The sequence below is a fragment of the Syngnathus acus genome, chromosome 13, assembly GCF_901709675.1.
Source record: "Syngnathus acus chromosome 13, fSynAcu1.2, whole genome shotgun sequence".
NCBI lineage: Eukaryota > Metazoa > Chordata > Actinopteri > Syngnathiformes > Syngnathidae > Syngnathus > Syngnathus acus.
In genome coordinates, this window is record NC_051098.1 from 3553683 (window position 1) to 3579568 (window position 25886).

General features: G+C 43.2%; 1 protein-coding gene across 1 annotated transcript in view; it reads right to left on the minus strand.

Moving 5' to 3' along the window:
- Positions 1 to 19086, minus strand: part of LOC119133101 (melatonin receptor type 1B-like) — a 52879-nt gene extending 33793 nt beyond the window's left edge. The window contains exon 1 of the mRNA XM_037268786.1: positions 18539 to 19086. Within this exon, the coding sequence (XP_037124681.1) occupies positions 18539 to 18734 (196 nt within the window). The 5' untranslated portion in view covers positions 18735 to 19086. The remainder of the gene's footprint in view (positions 1 to 18538) is intronic.
- Positions 19087 to 25886: the final 6800 nt, after the last annotated feature.

A 25886-nucleotide genomic window follows, 5' to 3' on the forward strand; every position in this document is an offset into this window, starting at 1 on the left:
CTGGAAGGGGGATCCTCCCATCTGTGGTCTCTTCTCAAGGTTTCTCTTCTCAAGTCAACTTGACTTGACTTGATTCATACTTTACAGTTTAACCTCAAAGTCATCAGACATTTATAGATCAACTTGCTTAAGCAATGTTTGGAGTAAGGGTACAAATTCTGTTTTGTTTTCCTCCAAATTCATAATAAACATAATCTTCCTGAGAAAATAGTGTATTATTCTGGAATGTAATGTGTAATCTTGTAACAGGATTATCAAATGAAGGACACTTTATATTTAATATGTCACTGACAATTTAGTTTTAAACCCTGCGTCAAAAAGGAGACTATAAACTAATTCTGTAAGATTTAGTTATAAAAAGTCATTCAGCCATTTTGTATGACGTACCTCCAGGGTTTATAGTCTGTTTACCAAACTTGTCAAATCAGACTGTGAGCTCAATTTATATGATGGCATCACTAATCTGACTGATCTAATCCAACTGATCTATGCATCAAACACTTTATATTTGCTTTATAAGACACTTGCAACTAAGTGTTATTAAGACATCTCTTAAAGTTCCCCTTCACATGCTTTTTACAATTCTTGAAGTGACTGTTCATACGCAGTTAATCAATGATACTCGGATTTAGCTACACAAACTACTGTTCAAATGGCTGGTCCCAGAACATTTGCATAGTGTACAATACTCATCTTCCTCTCTACACCCCCTTTGTCCCATCCGTAAAAAGATTCGAGAGCCACTGGATTGGATTGGCCCGGCTATGGAAAATAATTAGATGCAGAGAGCCAAAAAGAGAGAGAAACATGTCCAATATACGCAAGCTAAAACCTAAAATGCTTTTATTGGTATTAAGGAAAAATGTGTTTGTGTTCTACACATCTTGAAGTGCATTGAAAAAAGAAGCCCTTATTTTACTTTTTTTTTTTTTCTTCATTTTTACTCCGATTAGGATTTAGCTTAAAAAAAATTGCGACATCCTGTGGGGTGGTGAAAAAAAGTGGGAAGGTTAAGCAGTTTCCACAGCTCTGCTCTACCCACACCCACATCACCAATGAGACACAAAGAAAGTGATTTGATTATTTCCCACATAGTTGCCCAGGGTGAGAGGTGGTGGCCAGACCTGTGTGGAATTATTCATGTGTCACCAACTGAGTTGTGTTAAATTCTCCCCTCAGAGAGAAGAATAACATAACAGAATATATAGCTTCTCTGAATTTTTGGGTGGGCTCATGAATTTTTCAGCTCTTATTGGTTTGCTATAACATACAGTATAGGGCTCTATTTTTATAAACAGCGCACATGAACTCAGTGTAAAAACTTGCATGTAATTTTGTGCCGCGGCAAGTCTAGTTTTTATTTTAGCAATTTTAGAAACCCTTTTTCTTTACTTTTAAAACGTTTAAAATGTTTTTGAAATTTCCTGTCGTCAATGTGCATTCTTTAGGCAATCTTGGTAAGCTACTTTTGTTTTCTCCTCTGAATCTCATTTATTGGTGTTCTTTCCCTCTAACTTTCTCTTCAGACTTACTAATATGTATACCGTATTTTCCGCACTATTAGGCGCACTTAAAAACTTACATTTTACTCAAAAAACCACAGTGCGCCTTATAATGCAAGAGCGCCTTATATATGGATCAATTGATGAATTTGTTGATCCATACTGGTTGTACACAGTGCTCTGCCAAAATGTTTCAGTGCGTTTTAGTACGACTAGTAAATTACAAGGTCGCATCGCTTCCCAACATTACGGCAACTGTGGTCAGGGGGCGTCACCGAATAGCTGTTGTACCCGCGAGGCTATTTCATTTCAAAATAGGCTGCTCCGTTAATGTTTCGAGTAAATTTACGGATTGATATGGAAGGGAAACATAGGTAAGCAGTACCAATGTGTTAGATCAAACTTTAGTCAGTTCCGATCATTTTATAGGAGATCGTTTGAGAAACGCGATTGTTTACACTTTGCTGAGGCTCATGGGGGTCTGCGAGCTGAGGCTCATGGGAGTTTGCGGGTGGCTAATGCTATAATAATAGCTGCTATACGCACAAGGCTATTTCATGTCAAAATAGGCTGCTCTGTTAATGTTTCGAGTAAATTTACGGATCGATATGGAAGGGAAACATAGGTAAGCAGTACCAGTGTTAGATCGAACTTTAGTCAGTTCTGATCATTTTATAGGAGATTGTTTGAGAAACGCGATTGTTTACAGAGGGCTCATTGGTTATTGGCTAGTGGATGCATACCGCAACCCTAGTCAACCTCAGTTTGTTGCAGTATAGCTTCTATTTTATGCGCCTTTTAATCCGGTGCGCCCTATATATGAAATAATTTCTAAAATAAAAAATTCAATGAGGGTGCGCCTTATAATCCAGTGCGCCTTTTGGTGCGAAAAATACGGTACTTTAAGTGAACCTAGGGACAGTTCTTTTACATATCAAATTATGGCACCACTGCAGTTCCCTGATATCTGAATACATCCATGAGAACGGAGGAACTGCTGATTCTGACAGAAAGTAGTGTGATCGATCAACAACATTGTGGATTCCACAACCTACTTAAAGTTGAGAAATACCGGGCCTTATTTTTATGCCCAGTGCAAGTCTCAAAGTATTTTGACAATGATTTAGCAGGCTCAATGCACACTGCTGTCATATTTGAGTGAAATACGATGACATCAATCACACAAATCAGCAGAGCGCATTCATTACAGTTACAGAAAGAAAAAAAAAATCGGATTACATTTACATTTGATAAGAATGTGGATTATTTTGCAAAATTACAGAGATGGGACCAAGTCACACATGTGCAAGTCTCAAGTAAGTCTCAAGTCTTAACCTTCAAGTCTCAAGTAAGTCCCAAGTCATTTTATTCTTGGGCAAGTCAAGTCAAGTCCTTAAATAGGTCAAGTCTAAGTCAAGTCCTTAAATAGGTCAAGTCAAGTCCAAGTCAAGTTAACTGTAGTTTTTATTTATTAACTTGCTCCATATTAAGTCATATTTACTTAATTCAGTTTCATCATCATCATATTCATTGCATTAAAGCTATATACGTATACACACACCAATTTAGATAAATGAAAAGCACTTACTTGGCAGAATGGCTCTTCAGATGACGGACAAAGTTTGAAGTTGTCGTCTGGCTGTCCGAAATGTTTTTGTTGCATATCTCGCACTGTGCTGTCCGTCTTTTGCCGTCATAAAAGTAATTGCGATAGCCCATAGGTCGGCAACCCATGGCTCCGGAGCCACATGTGGCTCTTTCATCCTTCTGTTGTGGCTCCCTGTGACTTTGGAAAATAATGAGTATTTTATAAAAATTACATTTTATTTTAGTTTGTTCATTTTAAAATATAATTCTGAATTTGAAGATTATGGTAAACTTGTAACATTAAAATTAAACGTTTTTAATATTTTTACCGCCCAAAATATGCGTTACATCCGCCGATGTGCGACATTCGAATTCCTGGCGTCCCTCACGTCTGGCAGCCGGCGTTTTTCCAGCACACTACCAGCGTGATAACTATATATTAAGTGAAGTAGTCGTTTTTTTTAATTCAGGAGGACAAGTGGCTGCACACTCCAGTACACGCAATGGGACAGAAGCAGACTGCGCATTTTTTTGGTTTGCATTGTTCGTTCAGTGCTGGTGGATAATATTTGGATAAGTTTGGATTTTTATCTCATAAATAAGAGGACAGGTGACTGCAGGCTGTTTGCATTTTTTGTTCAGTGGGTTGGGTAAGTTTGGATTTTTATTTCTTAAATACGAGGACTCAAATAGACACCGGGTATTTTATTTGAAATTAAGCATCAACCAAGTGTAAAATGCTTTTTGTTACATGCAGAAATAAAATTCCGTGTTCTCTGCAGCAGTTCGTTGATTTCATTTTCATAAATGCAATAGTTTTTTGTACATAGCATAATATATACATGCATAATATATATAATGATGTCAAAATGGGTTGTGGCTCCGGGTGCTTTCTTTTCATTGGGGGGCGGTCCCAAATGGCTCTTTGAGTAAAAAAGGTTGCCGACCCCTGCTAGCCGAAGGTGTTGTCGTTTTCAGGAGACAAGATTTCAATAACGTCACTGAGGCAATATTTTAACGAACTCCACTTCATTGTATGGCTTTTTAGCCCGTGCAATGTTCCAAGCCAGTTGAAACAATGCAAGTGTGACAGTCTCTGAGTGCTTCGTAATTTTTTTGAAAAACTGTACCTATTTTTCTGCCTGACTTTTCAAAGTCTCCAAACTTGTGCTTGCGAAATTCAGTCCCTTTTGCAAAGTCCTTATCGATATTGGCATGAAGTGAGCTGAAGTGGCGCTGACCATTTGAAGCTTTTAAATGCGCCAATGACGTCCGACATATCAGGCAGAATGGCTTGCCATAGCGTTCAACAAAAAACAACTTTAACTCTGTTAAAAACATCCTGTGTTCATCGCCATATATTCGTTTAGCTGTGCATTTTTTCCTTGCCATTTTGGCAAGCGTCTTGTCAGCTTTTCTGGACCTAATGGGCCCCCGTAGTCAGTCGCCATTCATTAAAAAGCCAGCAAAACCAATCGCTCTGTTTGTCCCTCCTCCTTTGCGGGATTTCACCTCACGCGCATGCGCGTTTGACCAAAATACCATATTGAACTCAAGCGAAGCAAATACGCACGAAAAATAAACACAAATGTTGATATGAACGTAAAAGAGCCACATGAAACCAGCCAAAGAGCCGCAGGTTGGCCACCGCTGTTCTAAGGGATCCTTCCAACACATACGAATACTATCAAAATATTAATTGAAAATCAATCCACAAGACAATATAAAACATTTAACCACAAAAAAAACTCACACCCAATCACTCACACTTGATGCGCCCTAATCTCCTACCACCCACAATATTTCGCAATAGTCATTTGTAAAAATATAATAATACATACATATAGCAGCAGGGCCGGTTCTAGGAATGCACATAAGAGAAATGTGAAGGGGGCATGTTCTTTTTTTTTTACACATTTTTAACACTGTTAGTGTTTTCTTCTCGGCAGTTGTTAGCTGTGTGTCCAGATCTCAACCTGGAGAAGTGGATTGCTCTCTGTCAGGCCTCTACACTAAGACCTGTCCAGCTTGGGTGTCCCACCTGAAGATTAAAGCTTCTGCTGGTATAGCTCTTAGGGTCACTGAGGCACGCAAACCCCCTGACCACAATAAGGTGGCAATCTCTCAGGGGGGGGGGGGGGGGGGGGGGGAACATATAATATGAATGTTATATTAACTATTATTTGAGTTGTTGTTAATCAGTAGTTATATCACGGATCATTACGACGAGTTTGGTGGAGTTTTTACTGCTTCTTCCAACTCCTACCGCGCTGACTGTAACTTGACACTCGCTGGCTGCGTCTTGCCTCATTTGCATACTCACAGTGATTGGATGTTTACGGAGGGGCGCGGAGTCCTGACAGCAGGCTGTGTGAGGACACACACTGCACCGACATGAGAGAAGAGAGGGGGCTGATTAACGTGTGTTTCTATCAGCGGATTTTTCACTTCTAAAAGTTTGATTCGAGGGGGCAGGACATCTGTTTGAGGGGGCGTTGCCCCCTCTTGCCCCTGCGTAGAGCCGGCACTGTATAGCAGCATAAACATCTTATGGCACAAAAGGCACTGGAAATACATTATGATATACATCAGGGGTGCCCAATACGTCGATCGCGATCGACCGGTCGATCGCCAAGCCACTATTGGTCGATCGCGTGATATTAAAATGTTATTATTTTTTTTATTTTATTTATTTATTTAATTTTTTTTTTTTTTTTTTTTTCGCACTTGACGCGTGTACAAACAACGGCGCTAACAACACAACACAAACACGCTAGCTCGCGAGTTCCCTCCAATTGTCAGAACCCTGTTTTTTCTCTTAAACTTAAGAAAGGGTATAAAAATGAGTGGGGCAGCTGGCCATAGTAAGAAGTATCACTTTCATAGGGAATGGGAGTAGGACTTTTTTTTCACGATGACATATATATACGTATATATATATATATATAAAAAAATTTTAGTGGGTAGATCTTTGTGACTTGGTCATTTCAAAAGTAGCTCGCGAGCTGAAAAAGTTTGGGCACCCCTGATATACATAAACTATACAACTGAGAGAAAGTAGAAAATACGTCCAAATCAAATCTAATGAGTTCAGGAAAAAATAGTACAAGAACAAGATGTCTGACAAATTTAAACAGGTTATTGATCTAAGACCATAAGGATGGATCTTCAAACTTAAATGCACTCTGACCAGTTTCTTTTCAAATTTTTGGTGTGAGAAAAATGTGTGCCTCAGATGACACAATGAACTTAAAGAAATAAAGAATTGCCTTAAGTATGGCCAAAAAGGGAAATATGAATATTCCGTATTTTTCGGACTAAAAGTCGCTCCGGAGTACAAGTCGCATCAGCCATAAAATTCACAATAAAGGGGAAAAAACATATATAAGTCGCATCGGAGTTTAAGTCGCATTTTGGGGGAAATTTATTTGACAAAATCCAACACCAAGTACAGACATGAACCAGCAAAAACAGGCTAAACGATACGGTATGCTAACGTGACATAAACACAAACGAGGAGCTAAGAACGGGCCTGACGTAACATTAACAGTTATTCAAATAACTATAACATAAATAATACGTGTATCAAACCATCTGTGTCACTCCAAATCATTGAATCCATCGATCAAATTCTTCGTCCTTTCTGTAAACAACGCATGTGCGGCGCGCCGCTGACGTCGGACTCGTCGTCAGTTACAGTTCAAATTATTCCACAGGCCCATATAATGATATATAAACTATATATCAAATAACTATAATATAAACAACAATTTTATCAAACCATCTGTGTCACTCCAAATCAATGGATCTATTGATCAAATTCTTCGTCCTTTCTGTAAACAACGCCATGTGTGCAGTGCGCCGCTGACGTCGGACTCGTCGTCAGTTGCAGTTCAAATTATTCCACAGGCCCATATAATATATAAACTATACATCAAATAACAATAATATAAACAACAATTTTATCGAACCATCCGTGTCACTTCAAATCATTAAATCCATCGGAATCTTCGTCTTGTGTCGCTTGAAAAAAAAAGAAAACACAGCTGTTCACTGCGTTCATTTGATATATCAAATAAATGTAATATAAACAACAATTTTATCGAACCATCTGTGTCACTCCAAACCATTAAATCCAGCGGAATATTCATCCTACGTGTAAATAAAAAAAACAAAAAAAACAGCTGTTGACTCCGGACCTACGTGAGCCGCTGACGTCAGCCTTGTTGTCAGTTGCGGCTCCAATTATTCCACAGATCTACGTATATAACCATATTGTAGTGTTACCAAAGTACCAGGCAAGACATGGGTTTGGTAACCGGCTCTTTATTTCACAATACAAGAGCTCAACATGTGTGTGTGCTCCAAGCAAGCGCCCTGGATCGCTCTTACCGTCCACCCCCTACTGCCTTCACGGCCTTGCTAAACAATTGGAAACTAATGAAGTCTAACAACATACACGTTGCTACTCTAAATAAACTATATGTCAAATAACTATAACATAAATAACAATTTTATCGAACCATCTGTGTCACTCCAAATCATTAAATCTCCTGACTCCGGAAGTCAGTGAATGGAACTCATTGTCAGTGAGGCTCCAATTATTCAAGATTCAAGAATTTTTATTGGCCATGTTTGAGCATGCCAAACAAGGAAGTTGACTTCAGTACATCTCAGCCTCTGTTCAACATTTAGGTGACTAACAACACTCAGGACATGTGCAAAAATTGACAAATATTCTCAAACATCCCCTGATCTTAAACTCCCAGGAGTTTCCACAGCCATAGTGCGCCCTCATGCGGTTTAAAGTGAAACTAACATGTGAAGTGATCAACTATACTAATAAGTAAGTAATAAAGTAAAACTTTTTGAATTTCACATATAAGTCGCTCTTGAGTATAAGTCGCCCCCCCCACCCAAACTATGAAAAAAAACGCGACTTATAGTCTGAAAAATACGGTATATTATATCATATTATATTACATTTTTACAAAAACAAGTGTCTCAAATCCAGTGATTCCCAACAAGAATGTTGGGGCACACTGGTATACTGTGAGAGATCATGACAGGTGCTGCAAAATGATGATCGATTCTATGTCACTTAATTTGTGTAAAATGTATTTATTCATTACAAATATATATTTGTTCATCAGGCAGAACAATTAACGTCTTTTTTATAACTGTGCATTGGTCCTTTATTTTGTCACGGGGTTGGACGTGTCCTGGCGTCTTTCAATATTTAAACTCTGGCTCCTCAGTAACTTGTTGCTTCCATGCCTCTTCGTCAGGCGCTCAACCAATGCCACACCCTGGCCCTCGTCTTTTTTCTTACTTTGTTTCATTTCTCGTTTGTAGAGTGTTTTTGGCTCATACGTTTGTTTATAAGGACTTTTACTTTGCCACTTCCATATTGACTTTGCGTCACAGCTCCTTCACTGGAGAGTACAAGTGTTGCCATTAAATTATAGTCCGAAAAATATGGTATTTAAAAGTACATAACAATCAACGAAATTTCCTTCTGTCCTTGGGAACTAGTCAATTCAGGGATTTATACATTGCATATAGAGTGCTATATGGACACCTCAGAAAAAAATCTATAAATGCTGATTGTACAAAGTGTTAGAAGGACGAAGATTTGCTTCTGAAGTGTTGCTATATACATATGTGTCAGCATAATCAAGAATTGGCCGCAACAAATGTGTTAACATTCTACTTTGCACTTGCAAATTAAAACATTCATGAGAGCGATAGAATGAATTGTATGAAGTATGATTGAAAGGAACTGCAAGATGAAGTTAGGCTGACGTGAAGTGGGCACTTGGGGACTACCATTAACCCCTGATGGTAAGTCTATGAGTGACCCCTCCCCCCCACTACCGCATGCACGAACGCATGCACAGCAGTTGTGACGCCATACCTTTTAGATACTGTATATCAGGGGTCACCAACACGGTGCCCGCGGGCAACAGGTCGCCCGTGAGGACCGCATGAGTCGCCCGCAGGACTGTTCTAAAATTAGCTCAAATAGCAGCTCTACCTCAGTAGAAACATTTAAGACACGTTTAAAGACACATTTCTATGACATGGCCTTTAACTAACTTGGAGTGGCCGATTCGGCCGGAGTTTGTTTTGTTTTCTCTCCCCCCCCCCCTCCCCGGCCGGGGAGGTGGTTAGGTGGCACCCAAGCTGACAGCGGCTATCTGGATTCTTGTGGGCTAATTCAGGTTGGGGGAACTGCAGCTCAACCTCCACAGCCAGGATAGTAGAGGGCTCCTCCGGCGGCCCTTCGCTCTGACTTGGACATCCACTTTTGATTTTCATATTATGCATTATTTGTGCCCTCTCTGCATCCATTACAACCTGGTGATCCTGAAAGGGGGATCCTTCCATCTGTGGTCCCTTCTCAAGGTTTCTCATTTTCCCCGGGCAGGGGTTTTTGAGTTTTTCCTTGCCCTTTTGGGAGCTTAAGATCAGGGGATGCTTTGAGAATAATTGTCAATTTTTTTTGTCTATGTGAAGCCCTTTGAGACTGCTTGTGATTTAGGGCTATACAAATAAACTTGACTTGACTTGACTTGACTTGTCAGTGAGCCGCATCTATTTATTTTACAGTCGAACCTCGGTTTTCGAACGTCCTGGTTCTCGAACAAATCGGAATTCGAATAAAAAATTCGAGATTTTTTTACTTCGGTTGTCGAACAACATTCGGAGGTCGAACCTCGCGAGATGAGCCGGGAGGACCCAAGAAAACCCGACCGTGCGGCCCGGATGTCGACTGACTCCGTTATTGTATTTTCGTTACTTTGAGGATTGTATTAACCCCAAATCATGCCTCCAAAGAAAGCAAGTGGGAGCAGTAAAGCCATCCTAAAACACAAAGACGCTCTTAAAGCAATGCGACAGTGAGTGCCTGGCGCGCTGCGGTTGTGCGATCGGACCAAATTAAGCTCCCTGCGCACTGAGGTCCACTTACATTTTGGAAAGTACATTAGGACTTTAAAAATATTTTCTAAATTTTAGCGACGGCTCTGTCACAATAATGCGACCAGCGCGGTGCAGTTGCGCGGTCGGCGACGCGCTACTGTTGCGCGTTCGGCGGTGTGCTGCAGTTGCGCGATCGGACAAAATTAAGCTCCCTGCGCACTTAGGTCCACTTAAATTTTGGAAAGTACATCAGGACTTTAAAAATATTTTCTAAATTTCAGCGACGGCTCTGTCACAATAATGCGACCAGCGCGGTGCAGCTGCGCGGTGGGCGGCGCGCTACGGTTGTGCGTTCGGCGGTGCGCTGCGGTTGCGCGATCGGACAAATATGCGCAAATGAAAAAATGCTTAAAAAAGGCGTTGTTTTTTTTGTCTTGAAACTGATTAAAATGTTTTCCATTATTTGTAATGGGAAAAATAGATTCGGAATTCGACCAATTCGCTTCTCGAACCGCCTTCTGTGACAGATTGTGGTCAAAAAACAAGGTTTGACTGTATTTTTGCTATTCTTGTCAAAATCACACATGTGAACTAGAAATAATAACACATAGTGAAAGCCTAATTGAGCAAATTGGCTATTTCAGAAGTGTGTGTCAAACTGGTTGCCCTTTGCCTTAATCAGTACCCAGGAAGTAGCTCTCGGTTTAAGAAAGGTTGGTGACCCCTGCTGTATATTAAAGATGGTGATAATAATGCATTTGGTGAATTGATTTATAGCCAATGTTTGCTGGCTCAGCTGGGAACACAATACAAGGGCTGGACCAAGTGGCTGGGGAAAAGGAATTCTACAACGTAAAAAGTGGTGAGTCAAATTTACTTGAAAAAACAAATTGTAACGTTTTTACTCCCAGGAATTTTCAGTAAATTTTACAAAGAGAGCTTTTGAGTAAATGTTACTAGTTCATAAAAAAAAAGTCAGTGTTCGAATAGCCTGGTTGAAAAACAGCCATGCTACCATGCCTCTCCTGCTATATCCTCCTGAGACCTGAGGAAAAGATGCATATTTTTTTTTTTGCAATTTCCTGCCTCGTTGGAACTAAATTATTAACAATTTAGAATTTTATAAGAATATTTTTAAGTTGATCAACTGTATTGATTTGCAATGCTAAAGCAGGAAAATCTTCAACATATTTCTCTTTTCCTGACATTTGTGTTTTGTTGCTATTTTCTTAGCAAGAAAGCAATGTTCCTTTGATCCCACCCAAACACATGAAATATCATTGGAAAGGCCAGAATGTCTTCTCCTGAGCAGCAAAAATAGTAAAGAATAGCGTAACACAAATGAGTCAAAAGATACAGTATACTAAAATCAAATCTCCATTACCAGGGACACAAATAAATAGGCTGGGTCTTATTAAGTTAGCAGATCGCTGCTGTAAGGTTGAAAAAAAATGTTCTCATTTTACTTCGAATTTCTGAATGGAAATGCTTTTAATGGATGGTGCGTGTATAAAAAAAGCCACACATAATTTTTCTGGGGCAGAGATGGATTACATTTATTATATTCCCATTCAGATATTGGGGAAAACGGCTTTTATAGTGTAGTCCTTAATAATTATGTTTGTGATCCGCACTGTATTACATTATGAACCTATTTGTCTTGCTGTCCCTGTAGAAGTAAAGTGAAGAGCAAAAATGTGTATTGTACTGACGATTCTAACACAATGGGCTCTACAGCAAGTGTTTTCTCGCAGACGCACGTAGGTTGGCACAGTTAGATATGAGCACTGTGGACGTGAACACAGTCGACTTGATTCGCAGTCAAGGGGAGTAGCTCCTCTCATTCCCTTTAGAATCGGTGCATGAGAGGCACAGAGTCCTTGACATGGTGGAAGCTGAGACTGATTTGCTGGAATCCATGCAGGAGAACCAAGTGCACAAAATACGTTTATGAGAAACTGCAAGCAGACGGCCACGGGCGGATGATATAAGGCTGTCAGGGCAATCACATATCACCACATTGAATTGGGAACTTGGAGAATACCTTTTATCTCAGTTGTATCTGTCTGTCTGACTGCTCAGTAGCCACTACGAAGTGGCAGCAAAACTACTAATGAATGGCGACTTAGTAGCAGCTAAATGGCTGATGATACGTTGGCAAATTCCTCTCGCAATATAATGCTTTCCACATCATCACTTGGGTGACTCCTTATTCAAGTGATTGTTGTGCCTGTTTTTGATTACCTTGCACAACAGCTTCATTTACTCCATGTCACTTTGGAGAAACTGTCACACAAGCAATGGTGAGGAACGATCTTGTTGAAATACTATCATCTTGGGAAGATAGTATCATCAAGTCTTGGCTGACCATCAGCTGAGTGCTTTAGTTCTTGTTTCTTTTACTTTCTCTGTACGTCTTCAACTTGCAAACCGAAGTAGAGAAAGAATGAAGATCTGGCCTGTCTGATTCGCTGCTGTCATGCACATTTCATCACATCTGATCACTTGGTGATGCTCACAGCTGGTCACCAAAATAAAACAGTTCCCCATCATGTAATCACAGAGTACTATTTACTATATTGCCCTCTGGAAGATAATCAATAGAATTAGGGATATTTGGGGGCTGATGTACAGTGTATGCTGCGTTTTACGTCTGTCTCTCTCTGCATGAACACAGAGCCCAACGGGAATATTTATTTGTGAAGGAAGAGGGGTCTTATTAGATTTGATCAGTGCTTCAAAACGTTTCTTGAACCTCTCAAAAATATTACTTCAACACAGATCTTTTTCGACAATTATTCAATAACTTCACTAGATCCTGGCTCCCACACACAAACAACACAGCAGGTTCCTGGGAATTTACAAAATGCAAAAAATGAAAATATATTTTTGATAATATAGTTCCTGTTTTGATTTGAGTTTTACTATTAATGAAAACGAGATTTGCATTCACTAATTGGGAGTCTTTAGTACACCCGTTACGAACAATTCTGTGTCCAATCCTTTGATTTATGATTGTTTTGATGAATGCTTGACTTGAATTTACAGTTAAACCAGAGTTTCATTCCTGGTATTTAGAGTGAGAGGATTCCTAAGGTTCTTTGAACACAACACAGAAAAGTGAATTTTCATGCGGCATATCTAATTTGGCATTTCTAATTAGAGCAGGGGTGTCAAACTCGTTTTTTTTCGCGGGCCGCATTGTAGTCATAGCTTCTTTCGGAGGGCCATTATGACTGTCAACCCAAATAAATGTATGAGCACCTCATATTATATACAGTAAAAGCTACAAAACAAACTGACAAATAACCCGTTTTCAAATCAGACGAGTAAAAACTGGTCAAATATTTAACAAAAAAGACATTATTAAAAGTGAAGACAATTTGCAATTTTAGTAATGACACACGAATATGATGCACAATTTGTCTTCGCGGGCCACAGAAAATGATGTGGCGGGCCGTATCTGGCCCCCGGGCCTTGAGTTTGACACCTGTGAATTAGAGCATCAGAAGTGCTGGAATGACAATTTCCTTTCTGGCCTGAGGATGCTGATGTTGGTCTTTCAGCAAGTTTGGCTGTTTAACACAAATACTTGCAAGTGGTCGAACAGTCACCGTGTTCACTGAAAGTCACTACTGAAAATTAGGAACCATGACAGATTTATGATCCTGCTGCCTTCTAGAGCATTTGGAATAAATCAATGAAACTACAACCGATTCTGTCGCAGTGTACAGTGATCCCTCATTTATTGCTACTAATTGGTTTAGCATATGTGAAAATCCGCGATGTAGAGTCAATATGTTTACGATATCCGCCAAGCCTTTTATAATTTTATTTTTAAACACTTTATTGTATTTTTAAACACGTTATTGTATGTTAAACACTTTTTAAATATTATAAAGTTAAACTGACTTCTAGGAACATTCTTTAGGGCTTCAAAAAAAAAAAAGTCAGTCACAAAAAAAAAAAAAAAGTGTCACGGCTCTGCTCTGATCTCGCCGTGCTCCAGAGGCGTAGCCAGGAATTTTTCCAGTAGGGGCGCACGCCCACAGGAAAAAAAATCGAACATCACCCACGCCGTTCGCTGATCGCTAAAACGTCCGGGAGGCAAACGGTGAATGGATAACATCGCGCACATAGAATAGCGCAAGCACACTCGCGCAAGACCGAAAGAAAAAAACGGCATGAAAATGAAGAATCGAAAAAGCTCGATTTTTTTTTTCTTTTTTTTTTTTTTTTTTTTTTTTTTTTTTTTTCAACCGGGGCGCAGGGAGTCCTAACCGGGGCGCCGCCCCGGCTCGCCCCGGCTTGGCTACGCCTCTGCCGTGCTCGTAGGCTAATGCGCCCTCGCGCTGGTCCGCGTGGGCACGCAAATCCAATGCGAAGCTGCGTGCGCTGATAGCTACCACCTGTACCCTTGCTACCAGCTGATTAGGGCGTGTATTTAAAGCCCGTCAATCTGCGATGGTTTGTCTGCCTCGATACACGTATTCCTGTCACCCGATTCCCGTTTGTCTGATCTGCTGTGTAGAGCAGGGGTCTCAAACTCCAGTTCTCGGGGGCCGCATTCCTACATGTTTTCCAAGTTTCCCTCGTTAAACACACCTGATTCAATTATCAGGCTCCTGCAGAACGTGAGGATGAACTGATCATTTGAATCAGGTGTGTTTAACGAGGGAAACTTGGAAAACATGTAGGAATGCGGCCCCCGAGGACTGGAGTTTGAGACCCCTGGTGTAGAGCGATGCCTGTTTCCTGATTCGCTTTTTAGCGAAAGCCTGTTTTTATGATCTGCTGTGGACACTGTTTGGCTCAACTTTCTGGCTGTCCCCGAGCACGAGCTTGCTATGCCCGTCTGCTTCAATGACGCACGACGCGCGCTCGCTGACTGGCTCGTCAGCTTGCCTCGTCATCCTGCTCTGCCGGCATTCCAGCCCTTCTTGTCTCCTTTAAACTTTAAAGTTGTGTGAGCCCGTCTTGCATTCAGTTGTTCTGCCTCGTTCGTGACAAAACAAAGAGATGCTGCTGATTCTGATACTTAGCGGGAGGCTGAAATAAAGCGTGGCGAAAACTGCTCTTACAGCTCTAAGCCAATCAGCGGCAGGGATACCGATCAACATGTTCCCATTGGTCTCGTCTCCTCTACCGGCCAATAGTGTCATGGGGAGACAAAGGCCCGCGCTCCAAGTGACGCCGCAAAAAGCCGCGATGCACCGAATATATCGGCAATATTTGTGCACCGAGGCCGCAACAGGTGAAGCGCAAAGTGGCGAGGAATCACTGTAGTCTCATAACTTTCTTGTGTCTTTTTTCCCCCATTGGAACTATTAGTGGTATGAGAAAAAGTCATACAACTAACTAATGTCATATGTTTAAAGGTATTAGAGAGGATCTTTTTTAGAATTTATTTTGTAATATTTCTCAAATTTCTTCCCACGTACCACTGACGTACTGTTAAATAGGTCGTCTTAAATATTTATTAATATATATAGACCGCGCACTCTGTGGGATCAGAAAGACCTCAACCAATCATTATTGGCAGGAATAATGGCAACAATGGTCAGTTAACTTGTCAATCAATTTGTTTTCCGGGTTTTATTTCCTTATTGATATCCATGCTCGCTCACGTCCCTGCGCGAAGTACTGCGCATATGCATGTGACTTGTGATTAAAACTCTGCGAATTTTGGACACTGTGGCTTAGTTGTGTTCCCTGCTTGACTTCTAAGTGTTCTGAGTGAAAGTGGCTGATGAACGTCGTGATGATGAAGGTTCTCGCAAAAAAGCCTGTTTTTGACGTCTTGGAGAAATATGGCGCTCGTGCGTGTGAGTGTGGAGGCGTTTCCTAAAAACAACAGAGAAGGGTGGGGAGGAGGGGAGTGCATGCGCAGTCTTCAAAAACTGACTGGCTCTGGTTCGTCGATAGGCGTCGGAGGATCGTCCGCCTATCGGAAAGATCGTCTGTAATACCTTTAAGTCTTGATAATATATCTGCCTTCTCCATCTGTGGCACTACTGCTGTTGCTGTGTTTTTCAAGTTTACGGTCACATACGGCCACTAGATTATAAGAAAGGTAGAAAAAGAACAAACTTGAGTTTTATACCGTATTTCCGGACTATAAGTCACAGTTTTTTTTCATAGTTTGGCCGGGGGTGCGATTTATACTCTGGAGCGATTTATATGTGAAATTATTAACACATTATTACATCATTTCACATGAGTTTAAGATGAGGGGATGTTTGAGAATAATTTTTGCACATGTTGTCCTGAATGTTGTTAGCTACCTAAATGTTGTACAGTGGCCAAAATGTACCGGAGTAAAATTCATTGTTTGGCATGCTCAAACTTGGCAAATAAAAATTGATTTGATTTATTTTCACGCTGAATCGCAAGAGGGCACTCTAGGCCTGTGTTGATAATTGTGTTGAAGAGTCTGACGTAAGCGACGTAGAAGAATATATATATATATATATATACATATATATATATATGTATATATATATATATATGAATATATCCATCCATCCAATTTCTGAACCGCTTAGTCCCCACGGGGGTCGTGGGTGTGCTGGAGCCTATCCCAGCCATCAACGGGCAGTAGGCGGGGGACACTCTGAACCGGTTGCCAGCCAATCGCAGGGCACACAGAGACAAACAACCATTTGCACTTGCACTCACACCTAGGGACAATTTGGAGTGCTCAATCGGCCTACCAAGCATGTTTTTGGGACGTGGGAGGAAACCGGAGTGCCCGGACACGCGGGCTCGGGAGAACATGCAAACTCCACACAAGGAGGTGGAACCGAGCCGCCCATCTATCTATCTATCTATCTATCTATCTATCTATCTATCTATCTATCTATCTATCTATCTATCTATCTATCTATCTATCTATCTATCTATCTATCTATCTATCTATCTATCTATCTATCTATCTATCTATATATATATATATATATATACAGATATATATACAGATATATATACATACAGTGGAGCCTCGGTTTTCCAACGTCCCGGTTCTCGAAGAAATCGGTATTCGAACAAAAAATTCGAGATTACTTTGCTTCGGATGTCGGACGAAATTCGGTTGTCGAACCTCGCGAGATGAGCCGAGAGGACCTGCATGCCAGCTGACTCCGTTCGTTATTACATTCTCGTTACTTTGAGGATTGCATCAACTCTAATCATGCCTCTAAAGGAAACAAGTGGGAGCAGTAAAGCCATCCTAAAACACAAAGACACTCCTAAAGCAATGCGACAGTGAGCGCCCCGCGCGCTGCGGTTTCGCGATCGGACCAAATTAAGCTCCCTGCGCACTCAGGTCCACTTAAATTTTGGAAAGTACATCAGGACTTTAAAAATATTTTCAAAATTTTAGCGACCGCTCTGTCACAATAATGCAACCAGCGCGGTGCAGTTGCGCGGTTGGCGGCGCGCTATGGTTGCGCGTTCGGCGGTGCGCTGCCGTTGCGCGATCGGACAAAATTAAGCTCCCTTAGGTCCACTTAAATTTTCGAAAGTACATCAGGACTTTAAAAATATTTTCTAAATTTCAGCGACGGCTCTGTCACAATAATGCGACCAGCGCGGTGGGCGACGCGCTACGGTTGCGCCTTTGGCGGTGCGCTGCAGTTGCGCGGTCGGACAAAGATGCGCAAATGAAAAAATGCTTAAAAAAGGCGGGTTTTTTGCTTGGAACGGATTAATGTTTTTCCCATTATTTGTAATGGGAAAACATGATTCGTAATTCGAACGATTCACTTCCCGAACAGCCTTCTGGAACGGATTGTGGTCGAAAACCGAGGCTCTACTGTATATATATCCATCCATCCATCCAATTTCCGAACCGCTCAGTCCCCACGGGTGTGCTGGAGCCTATCCCAGCTGTCATCGAGCAGTAGGCGGGGGACACCCTGAACCGGTTGCCAGCCAATCGCAGGGCACGCAGAGACAAACAACCATTTGCACTCGCACCTTGGGACAATTTGGAGTGCCCAATCGGCCTACCAAGCATGTTTTTGGGACGTGGGAGGAAACCGAAGTGCCCGGAGAAAATCCACACGGGCTCGGGGAGAACATGCAAACTCCACACAGGGAGGGCCGGAGGTGGAATCGAACCCACACCCTCCTAACTGTGAGGCGGACGTGCTACCCAGTGCGCCGCCGAGCCGCCTACCGTCAATCTGCAAGCGTCAAGTTCCGGGCGCTGTGTGGAATGTGAATATCACAATGACAAGACAAATTGAGTAAGACTTTATTAGTCTGTAGTATGAATGAGGCAGACCGTTGAAAGCAAGCCATTCAGTTTGGCACCTGAATTAATTAAAATCCATTCGTTTCGACTGAGTCCTTTAAAGTGCGTCGAGTCATCCATTCAGTCAAGGTTGATTCACATAAAAACGTTACGCTTGTTTCTCAGCTGACAACCGCGAGGCTGTTTGTTTACATGAGTGCGCCCACGCACACATGCACGCACACACGCACACACACACATGTACACTAAATAGATTTTAGCTTCTTACCCACATTTCGGAGTTTACGGTTCTTCGCTACAGAGATTATAACCAGCAGGTTCCCCAACACATCCACCACAGTTGTGAAGATCAGCACGCTGGCCAGCGCCGTAACTGCCCATGCAGGACGCGCTCCTCCTTGGCTTGGCTCCGGCCCATGTGCAGTCTGATTATTAAACAACGATCCATCCTCCGGCATGTCCATAGCCACCACTCTCTCCCCTTTCTCTTCCTTCTCCTGCGTGCTAGATTATTTACATCCTTTTTCTTTGATCCCCGAACCTGTCGGCTGCGTGCCCCTCAGTGGCCGCAGGCATTCTTTACGCTCTTATTGCCTCCACGGTCCGGAGTCCCTCCGCCAGCCCGCAGCCAGTCCACGCGGAGCGGACTGCAGCCAGGCGAGATCCATTCACATTTCTGGGATCCGTGATGCTGAGAGCATAGAAGCAGTAGCATGGGTCTCCACACCTTCTCCTTTTATTCTCTCTGCTACTCTGCCTCTCCAAAGCTGCTGCTCCTCATTTCTCTTCATTTCTGCCTCCTCCAACACATCTCCTTTCCTTCCCCCTCCTCTAATCTCTGAGGAACTGGAGGCAACTTGCTACAGCGCCTTTGGTATTCTGTTGTTGTCTGTGCACACTGGCTGTTTTAGCAGCAGTTCATGCATTTGTTGAATGGAAAAGTCTTTGTTCTTGAAGGAATATTTTATTAATCACCAACAAATCATATGCCAAGATATGTCTGCTTTATTGAGATTTTAATGAGTCACAAACCGTACGTTTTTGCTTTTGGATGTCGGCGACTGCATCTATATTGGGTTTATCTTCTCTTTGGATTCGATTTATGTAATGCACAACAAGGCATTTGATACAGTTCTGGGAGTCTTTTACAAGACTCAATCAAGTTTTACATGAGTCAAAGTATGTTGTGCAAGTTTCGATGATAAAAAACTAAGTCATTAAGTTATTAACTATAATCATAGCAAAGTAATCAAATAATAAGAGCAATAACACATACTTTATCATGTGATATGTGACTTAATATAACAAACACAAATCTAATGAAGTTTGCACATTTTGTGAAGCCAAAACATGGCAACGTCCTTTTGGCCGATATTCAATTAAATACGCAACAGATAAATACACAAGATATGTGATGTTTAAATGACTAAACTTTATCCTTTTGTTTTTGCGTATCACCCTCTTTTAGAGCTGCAACACTTTCCAAAAAAGCTGGGAAATGGGTATGTTTCCCATTGTGATATATCACGCTTATTAGGAACTGTGAGCACTAATTGTTGAAGCGTTGTCGGTAAAATTCCCATTCATGCTTGATGTCCAACTTCAGTTGCTCAAACAGTCTTCTATTTTGTGCTTCAAAATGAACGCGCCACCCCATTTTCAATGAAAGACAAGTCTGGGGTACTGGCAGGCCTGTCGAGTACTCACACTCTTTTACTATGTAGCCAAGCTGTTGTAACATGGGAACGTGAATCTGTATGTGCCTTTTAGTGTTATTGCTGCCTTCACAGATGTGCAAGTTTACTACCATGGCATTGGATCTAACACACAAATCATACCATCACAGATTTTGGCTTTGAAATTTGTGCTGATAACAACCAAATAATCTTTTAACTCTTTGTCCCAGTGACATGACTTATTACCCTTATGACATTATTTCCCAAAACATATATTATATATATGTTATATGTATTTTATTATTCAATCCAACATTTCATCATATGTATTTGAAAAAAATGTACCGTATTTTCCGCCCTAAAAGGCGCACCTAAAAACCTAAAATTTTCTCAAAAGCCGACAGTGCGCCTTATAGGCCAGTGCGCCTTATATATGGATCAATTGATGAATTTGTTGATCCATACTGGTTGTACACAGTGCTCTGCCAAAATGTTTCAGTACGTTTTAGTACGACTAGTAAATTACAAGGTCGCATCGCTTCCCAACATTACGGCAACTGTAGTCAGGGGGCGTCACCGAATAGCTGTTGTACCCGCGAGGCTATTTCATTTAAAAATAGGCTGCTCTGTTAATGTTTCGAGTAAATCTACGGATCGATATGGAAGGGAAACATAGGTAAGTAGTACCAATGCGTTAGATCGAACTTTAGTCAGTTCCGATCATTTTATAGGAGATCGTTTGAGAAACGCGATTGTTTACACTTTGCTGAGGCTCATGGGAGATTGCGAGCTGAGGCTCGTGAGACTTTGCGGATGGCTAATGCTATTGCGATAGCTGCTATACGTACCAGGCTATTTCATGTCAAAATAGGCTGCTCTGTTAATGTTTCGAGTAAATCTACGGATCGATATGGAAGGGAAACATAGGTAAGTAGTACCAATGCGTTAGATCGAACTTTAGTCAGTTCTGATCATTTTATAGGAGATCGTTTGAGAAATGCGATTGTTTACACTTTGCTGAGGCTCATGGGAGATTGCGAGCTGAGGCTCGTGAGACTTTGCGGATGGCTAATGCTATTGCGATAGCTGCTATACGTACCAGGCTATTTCATGTCAAAATAGGCTGCTCTGTTAATGTTTCGAGTAAATCTACGGATCGATATGGAAGGGAAACATAGGTGAGTAGTACCAATGCGTTAGATCGAACTTTAGTCAGTTCCGATCATTTTATAGGAGATCGTTTGAGAAACGCGATTGTTTACACTTTGCTGAGGCTCATGGGAGATTGCGAGCTGAGGCTCGTGAGACTTTGCGGATGGCTAATGCTATTGCGATAGCTGCTATACGTACCAGGCTATTTCATGTCAAAATAGGCTGCTCTGTTAATGTTTCGAGTAAATCTACGGATCGATATGGAAGGGAAACATAGGTAAGTAGTACCAATGCGTTAGATCGAACTTTAGTCAGTTCTGATCATTTTATAGGAGATCGTTTGAGAAACGCGATTGTTTACAGAGGGCTCGTTGGTTATTGGCTAGTGGATGCATACCGCAACCCTAGTCAACCTCAGTTTGATGCAGTATAGCTTCTATTTTATGCGCCTTATAATCCGGTGCGCCTTATATATGGACAAAGTTTTAAAATGGGCCGTTCATTGAAGGTGCGCCTTATAACCCGGTGCGCCTTTTAGGGCGGAAAATACGGTAGTCTGGTCTGACCACAGCTCGTTTTTCCACTTTGCATCATTCCCTCTCAGATGAACTCGAGCCAGGCGGCTGTGTTGTTGATATTATTCGCTGCTTACATGCAGAGATTTTCTAGATTTTTTTTATCCTTTGATTATATTATCAACGATAGATGGTGAGATTCCTAAATTCCTTGCAATTATAATTGTTTTTTATAGGTTGAAATGTTTTTGGAAATCATTGTTTTCTCATTTTATTCATATTTTACACAACATGCCAACTTCATTGGAATTGGGCTTTTCACAATATTTACACATATCTGAAGGAAAAGCATTACAAAGCTAAAAGATAATATGTTACGAATACTCTCTTGGGGTGGAGTTTAATTGGAAAGGAGGAGAAAGGTGATTAGATTCTTGGTAGGTTTGATTGCAACATAGTGTAACAACTTCAATGCCACATCACGATTGCTTTTCTGTCCACGAATTCACTTTGTGCGTGCAGACGTTTGATTGATCAGTTAGTCATGCAAAACACTAGAGAGCAGGTGACTTTGACGAAAGTATTTTGTGTTCGTTACTGTCCGCATTCAGTGACTCATCGTGAATACAATTAGAGTCACAGAAATTGTGCAGTCAGTGAATAACTTTGCATTGGTGGTTTGCAAATGTAATCTTATGTAGATAAATGCAGCTGGTTCCAGGTGGGCTGCATTATCATTTCATTTCATATTTCTCTCCCACAGACTCATTAATTGTGACTGATGCAGCTTCAGATTTCAGACATCCTTCTTCATTTCTTCAGGTGATCATTGACATGTGCAGGAGAACCTCACAGTATTTCCCTGTCGTTGTACGGTTCAGAAACCAACCAGAATGTACGGGAAAGAAAATGCCTCCAACATTTGGAAGGCAAGCGTCAAGGGAGAATTCAACAAGTCTTAGAATACCTCAGAGTAACTCACCAGAGTTGAAATGATCCATTATAAAAGGATTAACTTGTATTTCAGTGACATGCAATGCCATTGAGACGAGGGAAAAGAGAGAGCCTCAAGTGAAGTTGGAGTGGCTGAAAAGATGGTGAACTGTATACGGTTAATGAAATGCAGTTTAATTCAAACACCAAGATAGTTATGGAAAAGGTGCAGGTGTGGACTTTGCACGTATAGAATATGCGTCTGCATATCTGTAGGGTACAGTTGCACATAAGTTGACTCAGACCCTTACAAATGCTGTGCTAAAAACAACCCAATTTGGGTTAAAAACTGGATCGTCAAATTGCGGCAACTTCCTGGGTTATTGAGCCAAAAACAACCCAAAACAAAGCAACCCAACATAATTGGTTATTTTTTCTGCAAAACATCTAAGGTTGGGTCAAATTCACCCAACTTCCTGGGTCCGTCCGATTTCTAACCCAGCAGTTTTAACGGTGTACCCTGTCAGAATTTGTAATATGTGTTCCATTCTTTCAAGAAAGCAAAACACATTTATTTTTTCAACTAGATTCAAAGTAAACTGCATAACAATACAGAAAAGCACAATTATTATAAGACTGCAAAAAAGATAATAACAAGATGGTACCTGTTTCATCATCGGTCGGATCTCCTCAAAATTGTAAGGGAGCAGACAGTACAGCCAAGTGCGTAGCGACAGAGACTTTATTGTGGGGGAAAGATGGGAATAGCTGGCGCTGGAGCGGCGATCTGGCTGGGGTGGACAGGCAATTCTGCGGGATTTCCAAATGGTTAAGCGAGTCAGGTTTACAGGGACTGATGAGCGAAGCAGCATCACGGGACAGGCTGACACGCGGGTCTGCGCTGGCGTGGCTGATATAGCGCTGTCAATGAGCCCGCGGCAGGTGGCGGCGATTCCGCTGACAGGAGGGCGTGGTCGTGTCGCAGGTGGCGCCAGCACGTGACAGAACCCCCCCCACAAGGAACGGCTCCCGACGTCCCCAGGAACCAAAACAAAAAAAAAGCAGGCAACCCCCCGGACGACCAGGCGGGGGGGTCACTACTCCGTCGAAGGATCGACGGACGCGGGAGCAGAAGACCCCGGTGCCGGCGGACAAGGCCGCCCCGGACCCTCACCCCTGGACCCGGTTGGTCCGGATGACAGCGGTGGAACTCCGCGATGAGCGAACGGTCGAGTATCCAGCGGCTCGGCACCCAGGAGCGGTGCGCGTCATCATAACCCTCCCAATCCACGAGGTACTGGAGGCCACGACCGCGCCGCCGCGATCGGAGCAAGGAGTGGACGGCGTAAGCCGGACCCCCATCGACGAGCTGGGCAAATCCCGCGTCGAGAGCCACACACGCTGCCCCACTCTGTACTCCAGAGCCAGCGTCCGGCGCTTGTTCGCCTGGCGGGCGTAGCCTGAAACTGAGCGGAGAAGAGTGATCCGGGCCCTCGCCTAGGCTCGATGACAACGGCGGACACAAACCAGGGCCGACGGGCACGCCGCACCACGCTCCTGGTGGGCGAACAAGGGTGACTGGTACCAGAAAACGCAGTGGAAAGGCGAAAGCCCCGTGGCCGAGCTGGGGAGGGAATTGTGAGCATATTCTACCCAGGGAAGCTGTTGGACCCACCCGCGCTGGTCCCCTTCCGAGGGGGGGAGGCCCGTGACAAAGTCAACCGACAGGTGAGACAAGGGACGCCAGGGAACCGGCAAGGGTTGTAGCAGCCCGGTCGGAGGACGAGTAGACGTCTTACAGCGGTTACAAATTGAGCAGGCTCTGACATAATTGCTGGTGTCCACTTGCCAGGTGGGCCACCAGAAACGCTGTGCCACCACGTACCTCGTGCGGGCAGCTCTGGGATGACAGGCCAGGCGTGAGTCGTGCGCCCATTGCAGGGCGGACGACCGCAGGCCTTCAGGGACGAACAGGCGACCCTCCGGGCAGTTGCTGGGGCCGAGTTGATCGCGCGAGGCGGCTTCCACTTGGCGCTCAATCTCCCATGAAAGAGCCGCCACCCGAACCGAGCTCGGGAGGATAGTGGGAGGCGGGCCCTGTCCCTCCTCCCCACCAGGAAACAAACGTGACAGGGCGTCCGCCTTCGCGTTACGGGAACCCGGTCTGTAGGAAAGAGAAAACTCAAACCGGTCAAAGAACAGAGCCCACCGTGCTTGTCTCACATTCAGTCTCTTGCCGATCTCAGATACTCCAAGTTGCGGTGGTCGGTCCAGACAATGAACAGAGTGGTGGCGCCCTCCAGCCAATGCCGCCACTCCTCCAAGGCCAACTTGACGGCGAGGAGCTCCCGATTTCAGATGTCATAGTTCCGTTCTGAGGCTGACAAGCGGCGAGAAAAGAAGGCGCACGGGTGGAGACGATTGTCTTGGCGGCTACGCTGGGAAAGCACCGCCCCGACAACCACGTTCGAGGCGTCCACCTTGACCACGAGGCTCGGGAACCCGGAGGATGGGAGCGGATGTGAATCTCCTCTTAAGCTCCCGAAATGCCTGTTCTGCCCGTTCCGTCCATTTGTACGGGGAGGCGGGGCTGGTAAGGGCGGTGAGGGGCGCGGCCACCGTGCTGTATCCACGGATAAAGCGGCGATAAAAGTTTGCGAATCCTAAGAACTGTTGCAGCCGCTTGCGTGTTTCGGGAACAGGCCATGACGTGACCGCTTGCACCTTCCCGGGGTCCATTTCGATGGATCCCTCTCGCGGAATTTGACAGAGGGGGCGTCGAACTCGCACTTCTCTGCCTTCACGTAGAGCGAATTCTCCAGGAGGCGGCGCAGCACCGCCCGAACATGCCTAATATGCTCAGGGAGCGAGCGGGAGAAGATGAGGATGTCGTCCAAATAAACGAACACGAATTTGTCCAGCATGTCTCGTAAAACGTCATTTATTAAGGACTGAAAAACCGCTGGGGCGTTGATGAGCCCAAATGGAACCACCAAGTACTCGTAGTGTCCGCTCGGGGTGTTGAAAGCCGTCTTCCACTCGTCTCCCTCCCGGATGCGGATCAGGTAGTAGGCGTTGCGAAGATCCAGCTTTGTGAAGATGGTGGCACCCTGAAGGCTCTCGAAGGCGGAAGAAAGAAGAGGCAGAGGGTATCGGTTCTTTATAGTGATCTCGTTTATTCCCCGGTAGTCGACGCACGGGCGGAGCGTGCCCTCCTTCTTCTTCACGAAGAAGAAACCCGCTCCAGCAGGCGAAGAGGATGGCCGTATGATACCGGCCGCCAGGGACTCCCGGATGTACTCCTCCATAGTCCTGCGCTCAGGAGCGGACAGGGAGTAGA